Source organism: Pocillopora verrucosa, chromosome 4 (assembly GCF_036669915.1).
Source record: "Pocillopora verrucosa isolate sample1 chromosome 4, ASM3666991v2, whole genome shotgun sequence".
Lineage (NCBI taxonomy): Eukaryota > Metazoa > Cnidaria > Anthozoa > Scleractinia > Pocilloporidae > Pocillopora > Pocillopora verrucosa.
Window position 1 is genome coordinate 13198911 of NC_089315.1, and position 20138 is coordinate 13219048.

A 20138-nucleotide genomic window follows, 5' to 3' on the forward strand; every position below is an offset into this window, starting at 1 on the left:
CTGTGAATGGGGTTTAGCAGAGGGGAAAAAATCATCTCTCAGCGTTTTTTTGGAGTTGGACACTGACCCTAAGAAGACCTGCCAAGGAGCGTGTGAAAACAATCAGTGTTTGAAAGAAATTGAACAACCGGCGCGAAGACCAAAGTAAAGGGAGGTTACTGAAAAACCAAAATCACTCCTCTATCTCCATTAGTTCACCCTACGGGGTTGCCAAACCACATAGTACATGACAGAGCGGAAGAGCGACTCTAGTCTCACCCATTATGCTTTAAGGCAAAGCGTTTCTCCCATGATCCTTTTGTAAATGGTCGCTCTCGCTTCTGAGTTGGCCATGCTGCTTCATGCAGTGAACTCTAGTTGGAAGTTTGACTGCTGTTGACGTATTACATTGTCACTCATGATAAGTCTTCATATATATTAGCTAGCCAGTCTCCCATTCGACAGTTCCACCCAGCTTGACAAATATTGACGGTGTACCGCTTTCATGGTTTCCGAGTGAAACTTAATTGACGCTTAATCAATGGACATTTTAGTCTGCAATGATTGACTACCATAATTTTGCAGCACAGAATAAGGTAACAGCGTAACAAGGATGCATAGTGTACGATGTAGATTTTTCAATTCTGAAATATCTCCCTGCTGGAAGAATTTATAATGAAGTAGGTATTCTCGAAGCTTAACTACTGATGACCAAATTTGGTAATGATTACCTATCCAAATTAGAATGTATGCAAACTAAAAGCAGATGGATTATGATAATATTTGCATCGAGCTGGAGTAAAACTGCTTCTATCTGCCCCTTTTATGGAGGGCATTGAAGTCAAATTTTCGAAAATAATTTAACTTTTTTGAGTGCTTTCTAGCTAAATAATTTTTCTGGTGATGCAAGTAAATACTAAGTTGCGTGAGACCTTTTTAGTGTTTTTCTCTTCAACATTCTGTTAGTTATCTATGCCTGTGGGTGGGCAGCAGATAGGTGGCACTGTTTTGGCTAAACATGGAAAATTGTATTCATTTTCAGAAAAATCTATTTGTTATGTCATGAGTCTTAATATTGTGAATAGCATTTAGGTCAAATTATTGCACGCTCCTCTTTTAGTTCGTGTTTTTATTTCTACCTGCCTTCCTTCTTGAAATCTCTATAGAGTAGATTTTTTTGTACTTTAACGCATAAAGTTAAATGAATTGCATCCACACAAGACGAGAACACGGATGCCTTACCACCATAAGTTACAAAGTTTGAATAAGAGAATCGTGCAGACGATGTCCTGATTTTTTTCCCCCTCTAGGTATTTGCACAAATAACCCTCACTGTCATTCATTCTCATTGTCCACTGAACCTATAAAAAGATGAAAGCCTCTTTATATATTAAATACACAAATTACCTCCTGCCTTTAACTCCCACCTCTGCATACATTATAACCGATCCCTAAATTCTCGTAAATATAAACTCTTTATAAGGCAGCCGGTAGTTCCAATAAAGTGAGGGGCTGTAGAATAAACTAACTGGAGCTTTCAGGCTCGGCTTAATCTAGATATTATTCAACCTAGAAGTGATGCATAAATTGAAAGGTAATTAATAAAAAAGGTAATTAATAAAAGTCCTGTAAGTTTAATGGACCGAAAACTTGAATTGCTCAGTAGAAATCGCTTATAGAATAAGACTGCTTTAAGCTAATTCAAGGAATGCTTCTTTTACTTTCTTTGACTCAAGTTATAATCGCCGAAGTTAGTCACATATTTAATTTGAACTTTCATCCAGTTATCACCCAAGAGGTCTAATAAACATTACATCCCAATAATATTGCACCTGGTGCACTATTAAGTCTATCCGGGCTATAGTGATAAGTGCTATGTATAAACTAGGTGGTAGCAGCAGTTTTTTAACTGTTTTACCGGAGCCCACAAGTGTTTGCATGCACAAGAATGAACTCCTCGTGTTATTTCAAGAGGGGAGCGAGAACTTTCCCTGTTACCCTTATTATTTTACTCGGAATCAGATTAGCATCAGTTTTTGCCTGTATTGGTGAGTTGAATTCGTTTAATCCGTGTAGTTTGACATAATTACCTATAGAGGATGCGATAAGGTGTTTGTTAGGGCGTGAGAGAAATAACACTTCCTGTGTGTGATGACTTAAGCCTGGTTTTCACTGGCGACGCGAGCGCGAACGTAAGCACAAACGTAAGCACAAACGTAAGCACAAACGTAAGCATAAGGTTTACATGCCAAATGAAAACGAACATCGACAAGCACTAGCATAAGATATAAGAAAAATGTTGATCCGTACACTTTTGTTTACGCTTGCGAAAAGGCTTGCGTAGAGGCTGTTTTCACGATGAAATATGAGCTGTTATGCTTGCGTCGCTAGTTTGAACTGTTTTACCGGCGCTCAGTGAAAACTAGGCTTTAAGGGATTATGTACCTCACATGATACAAAAATTACACTTTTGGTCAGGTAAACAATATTTAACTGAGTTCACTTTATTTTGTTTGCTAATCAAGGACGAGTTTGATTGTTTTGAACAAATTTTCCTAATTTAAAATTCGTTTCTCTTTTCCTTGATTACCGAGAAAACAATTATCGAGAGCATTTTACAAGAAAAAATTAGGCGAAAGAAAACCCATTTATGAATTTTTGAAGGTGATTTAAAAGAACGCGATAGCTGACTTCTTGGCTAATTCAATTTTTTCTTATCAAACTTGAGACGATGAAAAGGAACTAATATATCTCCCTGCTTGTAATTAACATAAAGTTAAATGTATTATTCAGAGGCTTTGAATAATCACGTTTTCTTTCTCCCAAACTCTTATTGATATTAATGTTTTAAACTTCGTTCATTGCAGAGCGACTTCAAAAAGGTTGCGTAGATCAACTGATATTTTTTTATATTAAGAATGACTCAAAAATGCGGTGAAACAATTTGAATAGAGGCTCAAAGATGATTAAATATCTTAATTCATATTCATAACCTAGCATTTGGCCTTCAATGATTACTCGCGCTTTGTCTTTCCTACGCAAGTTGCAGCTCTAAGTTATCGTGAAAACCCCGAGCATACTATGTTGCATAGTTAAATTTTACTGTGGTCCACAACAGGTGACGAATGCCGCATTATCCTGTTCGAGGAACCGATATCAAATAAGGTGATTAGGGGTCACGTGATCAGGAGTGAGGAGGTACCTGATGAAGGGAGCTGCCGTGTGATGTGCTATATGGAGCCTAACTGTGTGTCCATCAATGTAAGACTCGCGCAAGGCGGAAAATACAAATGTGAGTTGAATAACGCCACAGTTGATGAAAGTAAACTGACCTTCCTTCAGGAAACGGATGCTTACTACCTGGCTATTGAGGTAAATGCTTCACAAAAACTTTACTCATAATAGCAAAAGGATTGAATGCTGCAGAAAATTGTACTCAGAGTAACCCGCCCCTTGCTTAAAATGGCACTTTCTCTCTTTCTTTCTTTTTTCTTCCTTTTTGCTTTGTTTTAAAAGTGGGACTCGAATTAAAGCTGATAGACAGTTTGTTTAATCTCTTTAGTTCCTCTAAGTCTTGCTCGATAGGATCTACGTAATAACTCAAGGGTAGCTGTTAAAAAACTTCAATAGAGCTCCAGAAATTAATCAACTTTTGACGCCTTACTAAATAATTTTTGGATTCAATTTATCGAGTGTCATAAATCTTTTCTTATCACTTCAATGCTTTCTCTTTTAACAGAATCCCTGTGGTAGCAGTCCTTGTTTAAATAACGGAACTTGTCAAGTTGGTTTTACCAGCAAAGGATTTCGATGTGTCTGTGTTCACGGATTTGTTGGAGAAAACTGCTGTGGTACTTTCAAATCCTTTTTCGAATTGTACTTATTTCCGATTTTATATTCATGAAAAGACATAGTTAGCTCTTGCGGAAGTTATGAGAAACATCAGACAGAAATACCACTAGCAAACGTTAAGTGCACCCTCGCGGTTACTGTAACGACATATACTTTTTTTTAATCTGCCTTATACTCATCACGTTTCCTGTCTTTCTCTCAGAAACAAAGTTAAATGGGGATTGACAAAACTAGTTGTTGTTTTACTCAACTTGCAATAGGTTACAATTAAGAAAATTTGTTAACTTTTTGAGGATGTATACCATCAACAACATGGCAACTTTCGGGAAAAAAACTTTTTCAAAGATCCTGTATTTATATCTGATATGCTGCGCTCATATTTATAACGAATTGTGGCATAATTGATTCTTCATTCTAAAAACGTTTTTAATCCACATTAAGCAATTTTTTTCGTTTGAAAATAAAACTCTGTTGAAATTAACGTAATATTTCACTTACAAATTAATTTCTTTATCTTGACGGTAGTGTTCCGGCCAAAGTCTTGCAGCGACTTAAAGAGGGTCTATCCTAATACAAAAAGTGGACCATGTACCATCTATCCTGATGGCGAAGGAGGGTTGCAACCATATAACGTCACATGTAACATGACCGACAAGAACGAAATTGGCGTGACTGTCGTTAGTCACGACAGCGAGAGCAGGACGCTGGTGAACGGATATGAAGGAAAGGGATCTTATTCACGTGACATACACTACAAAGGAGTGACCGTTTCTCAGTTGGTGGGTCTCATCAACGTTTCTAAGCACTGTGAGCAGTTCATCAAGTACGAGTGCTTAGCTTCTACATTGAACGATGGCTTTTGGGTTTCACGTGATTCCGTGGAAATGAACTATTGGGGCGAAGCAACTCCTGATCCAGATAGTCCTATGAAGTGCGCGTGTGGAATGAATAACACCTGCGCAATTAAAGATACGGTTTGTAACTGTGGTACGAATGAAAACTGGCTGGAAGACAGTGGTCTTCTCACTGAAAAGACACATCTACCGGTTAAACAGCTGAGGTTTGGCGATACAGGTGGAAACACCGAGAAAGGCTACCATACCTTGGGAAAGTTAAAATGTTACGGAATCGTCTGATTTGAAAAGAAAACAAAATAGAGAATACTACATGGGCGCGCGTAGATATGGAAATTCTCTTCCAGTGTTTAACTCGATAGCGAGTGAGATGTCGAGTTGAACACTAGAAGAGAAATTCCATTTCTACAAGCAACCATGTATTGTTTTGTTTATCTTAAAAACGCAATAGTCCTTTACTGACAAGAAAAGTCGACTTTATTAATGAATGAATATAAAAATATCGACACTCCGAATAAAAATCATAGCGTGCGTTGGTGCACTCAAGATAAAAACATGCGTTCAATCACTACGAAAACAAACAATGGGCGTAATTTCAATATGCAAAATTCTCAGTGATTGAATTGGTCTTTACCGACCGAAGAAATCTTTCAGGTACATGGCGAATATCAGCCTGTGGCAAATCTTTTAGAAGTTGATTTTCGTTCTCAGCCGCGGGAAATGCCATTACCAAAGCCACTGAATACGTAACTTTCGGTGTTTCTTTTCGTCTTTCAGTTTTCTTCCCCTTTTAGGAAAGTCTGAATGTCACTGTCGGTAAGCGATACGGATTTTTAAGTGTTTTAGCAACCATAATCCGAAACGACCTTGGATTGAGAATGGTGAAGGCTTTGCCGTTCATTCATCAACCTGACCGAGTGGCGCGAAAGGCAAGAACGTGTCTGCTTTTTTCACGTGTGTTGTTCTAGGATGATAGGCAAGAAAAAGAATGATAAATATATCAAGTTAGGTACAGCTCGGTAGTCCAAACCATCCTTTGAAGTTGATATTAAATGGCAAGATATTGGAACAAGAAATGTCTCAGTTTTAGTTAATATTTGCGAAGGATTTGCCGTAATTAGTGCCACGCTTTCTTAAAAAATACGAGTCTATTTTTATTTTGGTGTATGATTGAGCTTTGGCGGAATAAATTTACCAATTGAAATGACAAGCTAAGTATTACATCTCTGACATTTTATAAGTAATCTTATTTCATGAGAGTTTTATGTAAATGAGACTGAATTATGACTACATTCCAGTGAGAATTCTATAATCCCTAAGGTGAAACTTCTCTAACTTTAAACGTACTGGTGTATATTTGAGAGAGTATTTGTGGCTCTATTAAGACTTTAATTTCGGTTTGCGCAATCACCGAGTGAAGAATAATAACGTTAAAATTAATTGTTGAAGTATCTACATTTAAATTTCTCTCGGGATCTACAATAATCAATCTTATCAAAAAAAAGAGGAGAATAAGCTTTTGGGTGGCGTGCATCTTTCTTTCACAGGTCTGAATGCTCAGAAGCAGTGCGTAAGAGCAGTAAGAAGCAAACGCAAAGTGCAACGCTGAATATGGCAGCATCACGGATGATGTGACAGCAACATGGTGCATGGGTATTGTTGCTAGGGAACAGTATCTTTGCGAATGATTCAATAATTAATACTAGACCCCTGCACACACATTTGAAACCCTTGAAAATTTTGGAGCCGTTCTCTCCATAAGAACCTCAACAAACTAGATAGAAAAGCCGATAAAAATGTCGATTGCTTTTGTGTCGAAAATATTGCGTCGAGTGGCTCAAAGCGTCAACCGCCTCTACCATCGCCTTCTTTCTCATTAGCATAACAAAAGGAAGCAGTGTTGATTTCAAATGTGAACCATAAATAATTTATTCTACAGCATTCCCTTTGGACCACAGAAAATAAGGTGATCTAAGGTTATTGTTTGAAGTGGAATAGTAGTAGATGTAGAGTTTTAAAATTCGCGTGTGGACCTACTGCTCAGCCAATACATCTATATGTCGTAATTGTGTTCTAGTTGCCGCTGCAGGTGTTTTTTGCTCAGTCACTAATCATGCACATCCTAGTAACATAAAACTCTTGTAAAATATCCTTTGTCACCTAACTTCGCCGAAACATGTCATGCAAGGAGACAGTTTTGGTATCTGCCTGAACTGCCTATAATTTGAGCGCTCATGCGGGGATGGCACTGAGCACATTAAACGAGCTTATGAGTTTTCAATTTCTCAAAAGCCTCATTCGCTAATAACTTTAATAAGTTTATATAGCTTTCTGAATAAAGAAAAGGATAAGTAAGACTTCGCTGGTTATTTTCATAAGTAGTCTCTTAAGTGTTTTAATTAGAATTCTGCCTTTAACACCATACATATTGCACCTGCTGTAATTTAACTACTTCCCGTCCAACGGAAATTTTAATAGATATCTTTTGCACACTAGTTTAACTGCGTCGCCGACAATTTCCACCAAGAATGAGTCTTTGGGCCCACTTTAAGAGTGGAGAGATAACTTTTTCTTTCATCCTGTCTGTTTTGATAGGTATCAGACTGGCATCAGTTTTTGCATGCATTGGTAAGTGTAAATGTAGGAATAAATTAGAGTGCTCTAGTTTTTTTTTTGTTTTTGCGTCTTCTAAGGATGTGTTAAGTTGAACGTGTAGTGAGGTATAGGTCCTTATAATATAAGATTACTAGAGCTGGGTTATATCGTCTGAATTTTTTTGTGTTCGTCATTTATTTGCCATTCCTTCGCAAGATTACAAGTGAGACGGGCTGCCGTGAGCCGCAAAATTAAGAAAAATAGTTGTCACCATGTTTTTGTCACATCGAAACGATTATAGGAGCAAATTTCAACTATACCCTAACGTCCAATTAAATCCTGAGAAACGTTTGTCAGGACCATTTAACATGGAAATGCTAATAACCGATTGCTACTTCTAAGGTCGTTTCACGATTTTTACCTCTTACTTTACAATCTCGTCTCATGTTGCCATCATGGAGAAGCCTTCCGATTTACATGCAGGGTTTAAATAGATATTTTATAATCGTTACCCCTTATTTACGTTCAACCTTACAATTTATCTTGTCTAAGAAAGTACAGAAGGAAACACATCTCAATAGGATCAAATATTGGTTGATATACTGATTATCCGTAGCAATTATAAATTTATTTTTGAGATAAGATGGAGCTGGTACGAAGACCCAACAAATGAGGCGAATTGATCAAAAGAGCTGTTTTCAAAGCTCGGAGGGATCATCTTACATTTCTTTTTCATTTTTTCAAAGTTCTGGCCGCAGTCGTTAGTGATGCATTATATGAACATATCATCTTCATCCAAGATAGGAAAGCCAAATACGACGAGAATGTTGCAAAGCTTTGGAAAATTACTGGTGCTTTGTTGAAGCATAGGCAATGTATTTAGCGTGTCATTCAGTCGGCCACTTGGACTGCACAAGGAAAGGAAAAGAAACGCGAAATGGAGGGTTTGGATTAAATTATAAAGCACGGTGTTTTCTTGGAAACATCATTAACGATAAGCAGGAAGGTATTTGCCTACAAACTTTCTCAAGATATAAAGTACGGGAAACAATGCACTAAATGCAAAAAAAATGCTTTAATTAAAATGAATCATTATTTGCCTTGTTTGCCACAGGTGACGAATGCCGCATCATCTTGTTCGAAGAGCCGATCACAAATAAAGCAATCAAGGGGCACGTGATCTGGAGTAAGGAGGTACCTAACGAGGGGAGTTGCCGTATGATGTGTTATATGGAGCCTAACTGTGTGTCCATTAACGTGCGACCATCACAAGGCGGAAAATACAAATGTGAATTGAATAACGCCACAGCTGATGTAATCTCCCTCGAAAACTGGGACACTGCCTACTATCTGGCTGTTGAGGTAAACCCGTTGCGTATTACTGTTACTGTATTCTAGCTTAGTACATTGAAGAAAACCTGATAGACAAAGAAAAGAGAAATCTTTCAGGGAAAAAAAGGAGAAGGGCTTAAAGCAGACTTAACCCAAATTTTCTGTCAAGTGGAGACCAGGCTCATCCTCGAGCAAAGGCATAGGGCGCTTTACGACTGGGTGTTTTGAACCAGAAACAGATCAATCTCTACAGCCAACAAGACCAACGTAAAAGATGAGAAATAAATTAATGTAAACGAGCACAAACTGCTTTGAGTGCACGCAGTCAAACGCACGCGTAAAAAAACGGCGACTATCGTTTAAGCTTTAATCTGATCACAGGCGCCCAAGCTCCAGCTGTGAGATGATCATCTTGCGAAATAAGAGTCATGGCGAAATTATAAGAGTTTGTATGGGAATATTTACGACCGCTCTTAGGAATAAAAAATACGTAGTAAACCTAGAAATAGATAACTCGCTAAAATGGGTTCATTTCAACCTAGTAAGCGGTCCGATAGCAAGCGATGCACTGTGGAAGTAAGGTGAGGTATTTTTATTAAGAATTTGACTGTATTTTTTATTCCTAAGAGTGGTTGTAAATATTCGCATACAAATTCTAAGAATTATAATTCGCCATGACTCTTATTTCGCAAGATGATCAATTCACAGCTGGAGCTTGGGCCGCCTGCGATCTGATTAGCTAAGACTTATAATTTCGCCATGACTCTTATTTTGCAAGATGATTAACTCACAGCTGGAGCTTAGGCCGCCTGTGATCTGATTAGCTAGGACTGCCGTGGTATGTGTTTTCTGGACCAATCGCAAAGGGTAGTGATGCAAGACCGTCGAATCAGAGTCATTTTCATGTTCATTGTTCTTTAAAGTTGTTTGACTTGTAAATCATATTGCTTAATTCTTCTTAGAATCCCTGTCGTAGCAACCCATGTTATGATGGCAGTACCTGTCAAGTTGGATTCACAGGGAAAGGTTTTCGCTGCATTTGCCCCATTGGATTCCCATCAATAAAATGCTTCAAAGGTATTGTTACATGTTTTCTCTTACCGAATACCTGATATTTTTTTGCTTCAAAACTAACTCTTAGATAAGCTGGTCTAAGAGAAGTCATCTTTCTTACTATACATATAAAAGATTAGTTACAATGAAATAAATGATACCAGCTTTGACCTGCGGAAAAGGAAAGAGCTTTGCAAGTAGGCCACAACTGATACGATTGCGGTAATTAAAGAAGCCTGGAAAAGTTCGGACTTCGACAGTATTCGGGAAGCATGGGTTCGAATCTTGACGAAGCCTTCTTTCTTTTTTTTCCGGCTTCTTAACTTTTCTCTAATCGCTTTAACTGTGGCTTATTTGCGAAGATCATTTCTTTACCTGTGTAACAAGATTAAATTTTTCCCCATGTCAGTCTAAGCATTAATATTGGAACAATAGTTTCCAGGAAAAAATTTAGGGAATGTATTGAAACGCACACGAGTTATTCATAAAAAACGTATTTTTGAACTGAATTATTTAGTCCACCAAAATGTGAATAGTCAATTACGACATGTCAATATAAATGACTCCCGAAGGGTTTCTTGCGGCAAAACATCCTGGTCCTTGAATTTCAATTGCGTAAACATCTCCTGGTTCATTTGCACGTGGAGATCTTTGCTATCTGTCTGCGAATTCAACTAGAAAGTGAATGGAGAAAGATCAATAGGAGAAGAGGTGAAAGTGAAAAAGAAGCCTGGCTGTCAGCAGAAGAAGTTAACAAATTCGATCGTGGTTTAGGCAATCTTGGCTGCTCGCATTCGATCAGCAAGTTTTTCCGCGCCGCTCTTAAGTTTAAAAAAGGTAGTTGAAATCAAGACTTCCATTCAACAGAATACAATTAATGGTCTGTCTCGATATGTTACCACGAGTTACTGGTAGTTGTTTGAGTTACCCGCAAAATAAGTTTTCGCTGAGAGTCTTCTGAGACTCTGCAGGGCGCTTCTGTGATTCAATTAGTTTCTCAGAGTTTCTCAGTGTTGACATAACTCGACGTGTGGTCACCCAAAGATGTGAATTGTTGGGAAAACTTTAGAAGCAAAAAGAACTAACGTAATTCGTTTTTACGCGAATGTGTCTTCTTTGAACGATTTAATAGGGTTATAAACTTTACGTATTTCCTTGAAGTTTGGTCCGAAGACTCCCAAGATACCAACCTAAAAGACCATATGGGGGAATTCCGTTTTTCAAAATGATCTCTTTCGGTGGCCTCCGACGCAATGCGTATTGTTAAAACTTTGATCACAAACTTGACAGATAAATTGCAAAGTAACCGAGTAGAATATCGAAAAATCCTCACATGGTGTTGAAGACCAACCCCACAGGATTGAAACTGTGCAAACATTTTTATTTATGCTATCAGATTTGATACGCGATTAATTCTCTCAAAGAAACATCGTCCATTTGGATTGGATCAAGCTTAAAACGAAATAGTTTTTTTCGAATAGTGCATTTTATAACCTTCCCATTAATATATAGTTTATGGTAGTTATGCCTCAAATAGCGCGTTAAATCTTTTTTTTGTGAAGGGCATCCGCGAAGGTGTACTGTATCCTTAATTGTGGTTAAGGAATCTAACCGTAAACCTTTCTTCTTACTATTAGCCAAATCTTGCAGCGACGTGAAGATGCTCGATTCAACTGTGAAAACCGGCCCGTATGTCATTGACTCTGACGGTGAAGGAGAATTGAAACCATTTAACGTCACGTGTAACATGACCGACAAGGACGGTGTTGGCGTGACAGTCATAAGTCACGATAGCGAAAACAAAACACGAGTGGACAAATGTAAAGACCCAGGCTGTTACTCACGCGACATCCTCTATACAGGAGCGAGCTTTCCTCAACTGGCGAGTCTCACCAGGGTTTCTAAGTACTGTGAACAGTTTATAAAGTACGATTGTAAAGCTTCAAAAATATTCTCGAAGGCCCAAAACAGAACTTTCGCCTGGTGGATGTCACGCGATTTCATCAATATGACCTATTGGGACGGAGCAGAAGCTAATAGTAATAAGTGTGCATGCGGGATAAATGGCACGTGCGTAAACAAAAGACGTCGATGCAACTGTGATACAAATGACAAGATATGGCGCGAAGACAGTGGCCTCCTCACTAACAAGACGCATTTGCCCGTCAGGCAGCTGAGGTTTGGAGATACAAATAATGATAGAGAGGAGGGTCACCATACCTTAGGAAAGTTTAAGTGCTATGGAATTGCTTAGTTGTAGTGAAAAAAAAAGAACTGTCTTTCGAACTTGCTCTTCTTCAGCTTTGAGTATGCAGCAGGACCAAGTTGTTCGAGACACAATTAATATGGCACCTTGTATCTAAGTTTGTGCTTTTAATTCCTACAAACACTTGTTGAGTAATTACCAATAATCAGGATGGCAGAGGCTCGAGTCTAGATGAAAGAAGATCGAATTTTACTTCGAGGAGTGTTACTGTATCACATACTGAAAAACATACTTTGATCCAGAAACTTGTAACACCCTAAGGAAGCGCTAGTCACTCAGCCACTTCTCTTGGAAGGGACTATATATAAGTTTAGTTATATGTTACCTAAAGTATTTGAAAGTTAGCTGTTAATTAAAATTATATAACCAATTTCGTCATAGCTAAATTGAAGGTAACATTTTCATTGCTAATTACTCTTGCTATATATAAGTCCTAGCCGCTTTTGACTAGTCAAATCGAATGAAAGTTTATAGATGTGACATTTCGGGGAATTTGCCTTATGTAGCGCTTTCATATTTGATAATTTTAGTGTGAAGTATTCAATGAATTATTGCGATACCCCTCTATGAATTCAGCAATAAAATAAAACTTTACCACCCAGGTGGAACTTTCAGTCAATTTAATTTGTTTTTCATAATCTCTTGTTTTAATATATAGTCAACCAATTGATCCGTATGTTGTGGATATTTAACTCATGACAAACTACAGTAGGCATTTCGTCACAAATTTCTCTGTTTGTAAGTTCTGTTTTTTGTTAAATAACTAAGAAAACAGAAAGCCCATGATTTAGACCATCTACCACGCAATGCATGAGAGGGTGTTTTACTCTTATTAGGACTCATCTGGGGGTTATTAAGCCCTTGAACGTCTACCAATGAATTAAGGCGTTACTATGCAATACTTTTCTACTCGCTTTGATTTTATTGGGATAATTGTCTTGATGAAACTCATTTTTCTATCCTTCAGAATCTATTTAACTCCTGTCTCCACGGTGCGACCTGCTTCTATGTATTTACAGATAAGAAATAAATTTCCCTATGTCCAGTGGGTTACACGGGGGAACAATGTGAAAAAGATAACGAAAAAACTATTTCCTGTGGTATTCAGACTATTGGTACACAAACAATATGGGAAGAATGAATCAAACGTTGTGGGTAATTTGTTGTATTGGGGTTTAGTTATTATAAGTAATGTGTGCCATTGTAAATAAATATTTTATTACAAAAAAGTTGTTTATATTTGGCACGGGATCTGATCGAAACGAACGACGTGCATTCAGAGTGCCCAAGTTAAATGGGGATTGACCCTATGTTAAATTTTTCTCTAGCCTAGAACCATGACATCTGTAGTTTGCTACGTCATTAATTTGTCACCTTTGTAGTTAACATCAAATATTAATCTTTTTCACCAGAAGTCAAGTCTTGCAGTGAATTGAGGACTCTCGACACCATAACAAAAACTGGCCATGATGTTATTGATCCTGATGGTGAAGGAGGACTGATGCCTTATAATGTCACCTCTGACATGACTAATAGGGATGGAGTTGGCGTGACTGTCTTAAGTCACAATAGCGAAAACAGGATAACAGAGGACAATTGTAAATCCTCCGGCTGTTATTAACGTGACATTCATTATACGAGTGCGAACTTTCCTCAGCTAATGAGCATCACCAGGCTTTCCCAGCTTTGTGAACAGTTCGTAAAATGCGAGTGTAAATCTTCAAAACTATTCACCGAAAACATAGCATACGCCTGGTGGGTGTCATCTGATTCCATCAAAATAACCTATCAGGACGGAGCAGCAGCTAAGAGCAGTAAGTGCGTAATCGGGATAAAAGGCACAGGCGCAAATGTAGCTCGTAAGTGTAACTGTGATACGAATGACAGAAAATGGCGCGAAGACAGTAGCCTCCTCACTAACAAAACACATCTACCCGTCAAGCACCTGAGATTTGGAGATACAGATCTCGATCACGAGGAGGGTTACGATACATGTACCTTGAGAAAGTCGAGATGCTATGGAATTGCATAGCTGTAATTGTGATATTGACCTTGCTCTTCCTTCAGCTACGAGTAGAGAATATAGCAGGGCTAAGTTGGTCGAGATACGATTAGTATGGCAGCTCATATCAAGCCTCGATATGATCATAAAACTAGTTTTTCATAATTCTGATCAAATTGAAGGGTGCTATCTATGATGATATTTCAGCGCAAAAGCCTCTTAAGTTCTTAAAAAAATCTTGGAGTGATCACCAATAGTCAGAGGAGCAAAGGTTCTAATGTTTTTGGAAGACGTTAGACTTATTGCAGGAGTGTTCCTTTATTAATAATTGCTAATATAATCTGTTCCAAAAACTAAACAGAGCCTTCACGTGTTAACTCTTTGAAAGTCACATTATTTATTTATAGCCACCCAAATGATTTGCATGCCATGCATAATACATAGATTTAGCCAAGCCTAAAAGCGGAGCTCGCATTTTTTTTTTTTCCCGCACGTCTCAAGGGCACAACGCCTTGCCCCGGCCAGGACTAGAATTCGGGTCGTCCGACTCGGAGCCCAGTGCACTGACCACTGGATATTGGACAAAGCCTTGGCATTGGCGTGCCCGCGGTACAGTTGACACGCATGTTAAAAGTAGCACTTTGTACGGTCGTACGGTCGTTCATCCAAATTTTTTCGGCTTGATGGGTTACTACTATTTTGTATAATAATGGGGGCTACGCTCTGCGAGCTTCGCTATTATAGTAATGATAAACTAAGATTGTTGTCATCTATTTCTTCGTTGATTTATCCGATTCTTTTTTTTGATCAATGACTGATAAAACATGAACCCTCGACCTGGACCAACACTCAAGGCCATATCACCCAAAAAATCACCCTCGAAGACCCAGGAACAAAATGTTCAGGGAAGAGGAATATAAAACAGCGGTTTGGGTTTGATGGCGAACGTTTATTTGACGATCCAAAGGGCGTTTAGCGTTTTCCTCTTTCGCCTTACAAGTACACTTCGCGTTGAAACGAAACTGCCGTCTTATTATCCCGCTTTTTCACGCATAGCTTCCCTTGGCATCCAGGGATGCCAAACAACGCACCAGGAGTTCTCCTAATCAGGACGAATGTTAAGTAGTTGAACTCTTGGGAACGTCCATCAGCTGCCCCTCCAAGAACTAAGGCGAGTGCAAAGCATTTTTCTAAGCCAACCGCGACTGCTGAATTAACTGCAGCAGTAACGTGCCAGTACCAGTGTCAGTTATACGCTTTGGATAGAGGAATTTGATAGAAATAACTTCAGCTGATGAGGCTAAAAATGAGTTGAAAATAAAGCAGCGGTTTCGTTTCGACGCGAAGTGTACTTGTCAGGCCTAAGGATGAATTGAGTGGTTAGTAAACAGAGGCTCGTGATGGGTTTTCGAAGGATTTCAGAGAATTACTAAGAGCCTAAGATGTTCGAAGCGAAGTTAAAATTTAACAATTACTCAGAGAGGGCTGAAAAGGGAAGAACAAACAGAAACATAGTAATAAAGGGGGTAAGTTTCTAAAGATATTGTGGTGCTGCGTTGGTGGGAGAGTATAACAGGGTAATTAAATTTTGTTAATTGAGTTTATCATGTAAATTGGCCACCTTATAGAGTTTCAAAGCTGTCGTTTGGAGCGTTAGGCCTTCGTCAGCGCGAATAGAGGAATTTTGACACAGTGACCCTACATTTCCCCTTTGATTCGAAGCTGTTCGACGATTGTTTTATCGAGACCCATGGTCTCTGGCTGTCCCGAAATTTCTGAGAAGTCGTTTGGGCATTTTGCCTTAAAACACCTGTCGTATTGTTGTGTGGTCCTCTAAATACACAAATTCCTGTCACGCACACAACAAATAAACTTGTAACAGGAGCTGTCGTGTTTTTCCAGCATACCGTTTAAACTACGCGAACAAATAAGCTGTCTCTTTAAGAATGATGTGCTTCAAGAGTGCTTTTTCAACTTCCTCATTTATCGTCATCATTTTATTTGGAATCATTTCGCCACCGGTTTACGCTGACGCTGGTGAGTAATGTCATAAGAAAGCAATGACCTAAAGCAGCTGAATATATGATGTGTTCATTGCCCTATTTACAAGCATAGAAACACGAATTCAGTGAAAAAAAAAAACGAAAGCCTCAATTCATAACCGTTTTATATTTTGATTAAATGTGGTTGGACAATTCTTTGGTGAAATAGCCCTGGTCTCTGTCGATATTCAAAGAGACCGAGTCAAAGAAAAAATTAAATTAACACAATGAGTTAGCATCGACTTCTGCTTGCTATGTTCTACAACATAGCCCTTTGAATTCAATTTCCTAAACGCACTTAATTTTAAACGTCTCAAGGAATAAATACCAAAGCAGAAAAGCATAGTACTAAGCTTTCATAGTTTTGAGTTCTTATTGTTTCGTTCGAACCTTTAATCAACGGGAAGTCGAGATCCCACACCTGCCTCGTGTCTTCGAGAGCACAGTTCGAGAAAGATCTACTGTTATGAAAAATAGGACATAAAATACAAGGCAAGGAAACCAAAGTTTTTGACCGTTTAAAACATTGCACTAGATAAAAATGATAAAGTCTGCTTACCTAGCTATGTAACGTGTTAGAAAATTTTAATTTTGTCTTTTTATTTGTCTTTACAATCGTAAATAAGTAATGCCAACTTCCTCCTATTAACGACATGCAGTGATAATTTCGGAGCGCGAAAATGGCTTATGGAGAATTCCCCTAGTGAAGTTTTTTCTTTGTAATTATACTGAGATCTTTTGAAGTTTATGACTCAGTCTGTCGTAAAATCGCTTTTCTCGCAATCGCGCTTCCAGAGGGATAGGAGTTAAAAAAAAAAATGCTTTCACGTTGTCAGGTAATTCTCAATTCAGAAATGGGACTGTTAAAAAATAGTCTAAATACGTGGATCGAGGTATAACCGAAGCCGAGAACCTCTTTAGCGTTAGTACATTCTAGTCAAGCGTTTTCAGAATGTCTTTAACTGAAGTATGCTTAGCCATTTGAGTTCACCGAATGAATCAGGCGCCAATCAATTCGCGAAAGTTTCAAATCGAAGTACCTCCAAATCTGAAGAATTCTTGCTAAATGTAATTTCGCAAAATATTTCCAGGAGCTATTATACGCTCCTGACACTCATCAAAAGCTTAATGAGATGCAAAAGCTCTGCTTATAAAATTGCTTAAATGTTGATACAATTTCAACCAGGGATTGTGATTTTAAAGTTGATGACAAAGAATTCTTGAAAGCAATGGAAAGTTAAAATTGAAAATTAACGTATTCCGTCGGAACTTTCTTTGGTCTTATTCAGGTGACAACTGCCGCGACATTTTATTCATGGAACCAATACCAAACAAAGTGATTACGGGCCACGTGATCAAGATTTTAGAACTACCTTATGAAGGAGAGTGCCACGTGATGTGTTATATGGAGCCTGATTGTGTGTCCATCAATGTTAGACCTTCTTACGGAGGGAAATACAAGTGTGAGTTAAATAACGCCACAGCTGATGTAGACCAATTAACTGTCGTTCAGGAAGTAGCCGACAGTTATTACCGAGCTATTGAGGTAAATAAGCATTTCAGTCACTAGATTGGAGCTTATTATCTTTTTTTTTCTTTCTTTTTTTTCTTCTTGCGTGCGAATTAAGAAGGTGGTTTATAGGTTTTATGAATGGAACACTCATGATCAAAGTTATCTTTGAGCTGTTCCTGAGACGACATCATCTTTGCTGCTAAAACATTGCAGCCCATAGAAACAACCTAAAACAAGCAGAAAAAAACAAAATCAAAAGGATAAGAAAATTTATATACAAAGCCGGTCTACAGATAAATTCGATACGATGACTGAAAACGCCAGTGTGATCTGCATGTGATGGCTCAAGACTTTTTAAAATGGTATCAGTGTAAAATTTGCCAAAAATCGCGATGTATCAAGTTGTCTACGCCTCTTACCAACAGCACCATTTCAAGATGTAAAATTAAAATGACATTTTAAAAAATGAAGTTAACGCAAAAAGAAGAACAGCACACCACATTAATAAGATGTGCACATCTGCTAACAAACGTAAAAGTTTTCCAGCACAGTTAACCAGTTAATTAAAGTACTGTGCGAAACTCTTTTTTCACGGGCTATCTTTTATATTGGAATTTTCCCATTTAGCCGCTGAAGTCAACTATTATTCGCAACAATTATTCGCCGACGGCGAAGTGGATGTTGTTGAATGATATTCTTTTCGCTTTCGGCGAATAATGTCTTTAGTATGATTGCTCGGCTAAGCAGATAAGCAGCACTTTTCCACTAGAATTTAACAGGTTTATTCAATTCAATTAGCAAAAACAATCTCTATTGCTGTGCAGGATTTTATTTTCTTCTATTCGGTGTATCACCTCTCGAGCTAAATTTTCCAAAACGTGAGGCAGCCACCTTGAAATTTGGCGCCCCTGCTATGATTACCTCGCGCAAGGTGATTATAACGAGATATGATGCAATGTTCCACCAATCAGAGCGCGCGCATTTCTATTATCACTGGAGTAATTAAATTAAATACAAATAACATGTCTAGTCTGATTGGTTCAGATGTATTTTAAATTTCATTCAACATGAGCGTGTTTTCACCCGAAATTTTCTCTTAAAGATAGTTACAAAGCAGTTGTTGATACGTTTATATTTATAACTTTGACGTTTGAGTTATTATTTAATGACGATAAATTTTAACAGAATCCTTGCGATAGTAACCCATGTTATAATGGAGGTACCTGTCAAGCTGGATTTACAAATAAAGGTTTTCGTTGCATTTGCCCATCTGGACTCCAAGGAATAAAATGTGAAGGTAATATAAATGAGCGAACATAGTCATTGTCATAAAGTGGAAGTTTTAGCATCACCCACTGGGCAACCCACGGGCATTTGAATGTCGTCCCTGCCCGTGGGTGAGGGGGGGAAAGGAATTTAAACCTCGCCTGGCTGAGTTGGGAAATTTGAACCAAAAGTGTCAAGTCTTTTTCAACGGAATACGCGTTTTGAACTTAAAACATGGAGATGTTTAAAAGCAAAAAGTTCGTTTTTGCGAGCACATGGCTCAGAAGTTCCTGGGAATGCTGGGGAGTTGTTGAACCTTAAAATCAGATCGACGCATAACCAGTTTACTTAGAAGATCACGATCGAGGGCGAAGGTTACGGGACTGAGGATCCATCAGAATAGATTCTAAGAAACCAAGGATGGGAATCACGGTCAGTGCCCGTTCATCATAATTTTATCATCACAACCCTTGGTCTCGAGACACTAAATAAGTCTTCCTTTGATAAATCAATGGGCTAACCTGAATTTTTCTTCATTTTAAGCTAAATGGCGACTTCCTCGTTGTAAAACAAATATCCTTCTATTCTTTGGGCAGAATAGTTAGTCCCCGTAAACGCAATTATGATTATTTTGTGAAGAATTACTGTGCGCAGGGTGCTACTGTTCCGCTCAAGGCGTGCGTAATGCTAACCTCAGCAGAAGATATTAAAATGTATCACATCTTTTCTTCTCATTAGCGGTCAAGTCTTGCAGCGAGCTGAGGATAATTCACCCTGAAGCAAAAAGCGGCAATTACGTCATTGATCCTGACGGTGATGGAGGACTGATGCCGTATAATGTCACCTGTAACATGACTGACAAGAACGGAGTTGGCGTGACAGTTATAAGTCACGACAGCGAAAGCAGAACACTGGTGGATGGATGTGACCCAGAGGGTTGTTACTCACGCGAGATCGTTTACACAGGAGCAAGCTTTCCTCAGCTAGCGAGCCTCACCAACGTCTCCCTGCACTGCGAACAACAGTTTAAGTTTGAGTGTTTTCATGTAAGGATGTATAAGAACAGAGACTTTGCCTGGTGGGTGTCACGTGATTCCATGAACATGACTTACTGGAATGGATCTGTATTTAGCCCACGCAAATGCGCATGTGGAATGGACAACTCTTGCCAACAGCGCGCAAATAATAACAATAAAATAAATTACTGTAACTGTGACATGAACGATAACACATGGCGGGAAGACACAGGTCTACTCACAAACAAATTACATTTGCCAGTTAAACAACTGAAATTTGGAGATTCAGGAACAGCAAAAAACAACGTTAATGAACACGGTTATCATACGTTGGGAAAGTTCAAGTGTTACGGAAAACACTGAAAGTA

General features: G+C 38.5%; 3 protein-coding genes across 4 annotated transcripts; all 3 read left to right on the forward strand.

Annotated features, from left to right (window-relative positions):
* Positions 1 to 1902: 1902 nt before the first annotated feature.
* Positions 1903 to 5052, forward strand: LOC131771087 (neurexin-4-like). The gene is made up of 4 exons (XM_066166018.1): positions 1903 to 2027; positions 3098 to 3351; positions 3719 to 3830; positions 4357 to 5052. The coding sequence occupies exons 1-4, from the start codon at positions 1928 to 1930 to the stop codon at positions 4965 to 4967; spliced, it is 1077 nt and encodes a 358-aa protein (XP_066022115.1). The 5' UTR covers positions 1903 to 1927; the 3' UTR covers positions 4968 to 5052.
* Positions 5053 to 7053: 2001 nt separating this feature from the next.
* Positions 7054 to 12370, forward strand: LOC131771086 (neurexin-4). 2 transcript variants are annotated; one of them, XM_059086839.2, is made up of 5 exons: positions 7191 to 7313; positions 8027 to 8286; positions 8395 to 8642; positions 9575 to 9689; positions 11303 to 12370. In XM_059086839.2, exons 2-5 carry the CDS (start codon positions 8154 to 8156, stop codon positions 11917 to 11919), a joined length of 1113 nt encoding a protein of 370 aa, XP_058942822.2. In that variant the 5' UTR covers positions 7191 to 7313; positions 8027 to 8153; the 3' UTR covers positions 11920 to 12370. The 2 variants fall into 2 exon arrangements, with proteins under 2 accessions (XP_058942823.2, XP_058942822.2); XM_059086840.2 differs by lacking the exon at positions 8027 to 8286 and having other exon boundaries at positions 7054 to 7313.
* A 3462-nt stretch (positions 12371 to 15832) lies between these two features.
* Positions 15833 to 20136, forward strand: LOC136280454 (neurexin-4-like). Its single transcript, XM_066165630.1, has 4 exons — positions 15833 to 15970; positions 17265 to 17521; positions 18674 to 18785; positions 19493 to 20136. Exons 1-4 carry the CDS (start codon positions 15880 to 15882, stop codon positions 20131 to 20133), a joined length of 1101 nt encoding a protein of 366 aa, XP_066021727.1. The 5' UTR covers positions 15833 to 15879; the 3' UTR covers positions 20134 to 20136.
* Positions 20137 to 20138: the final 2 nt, after the last annotated feature.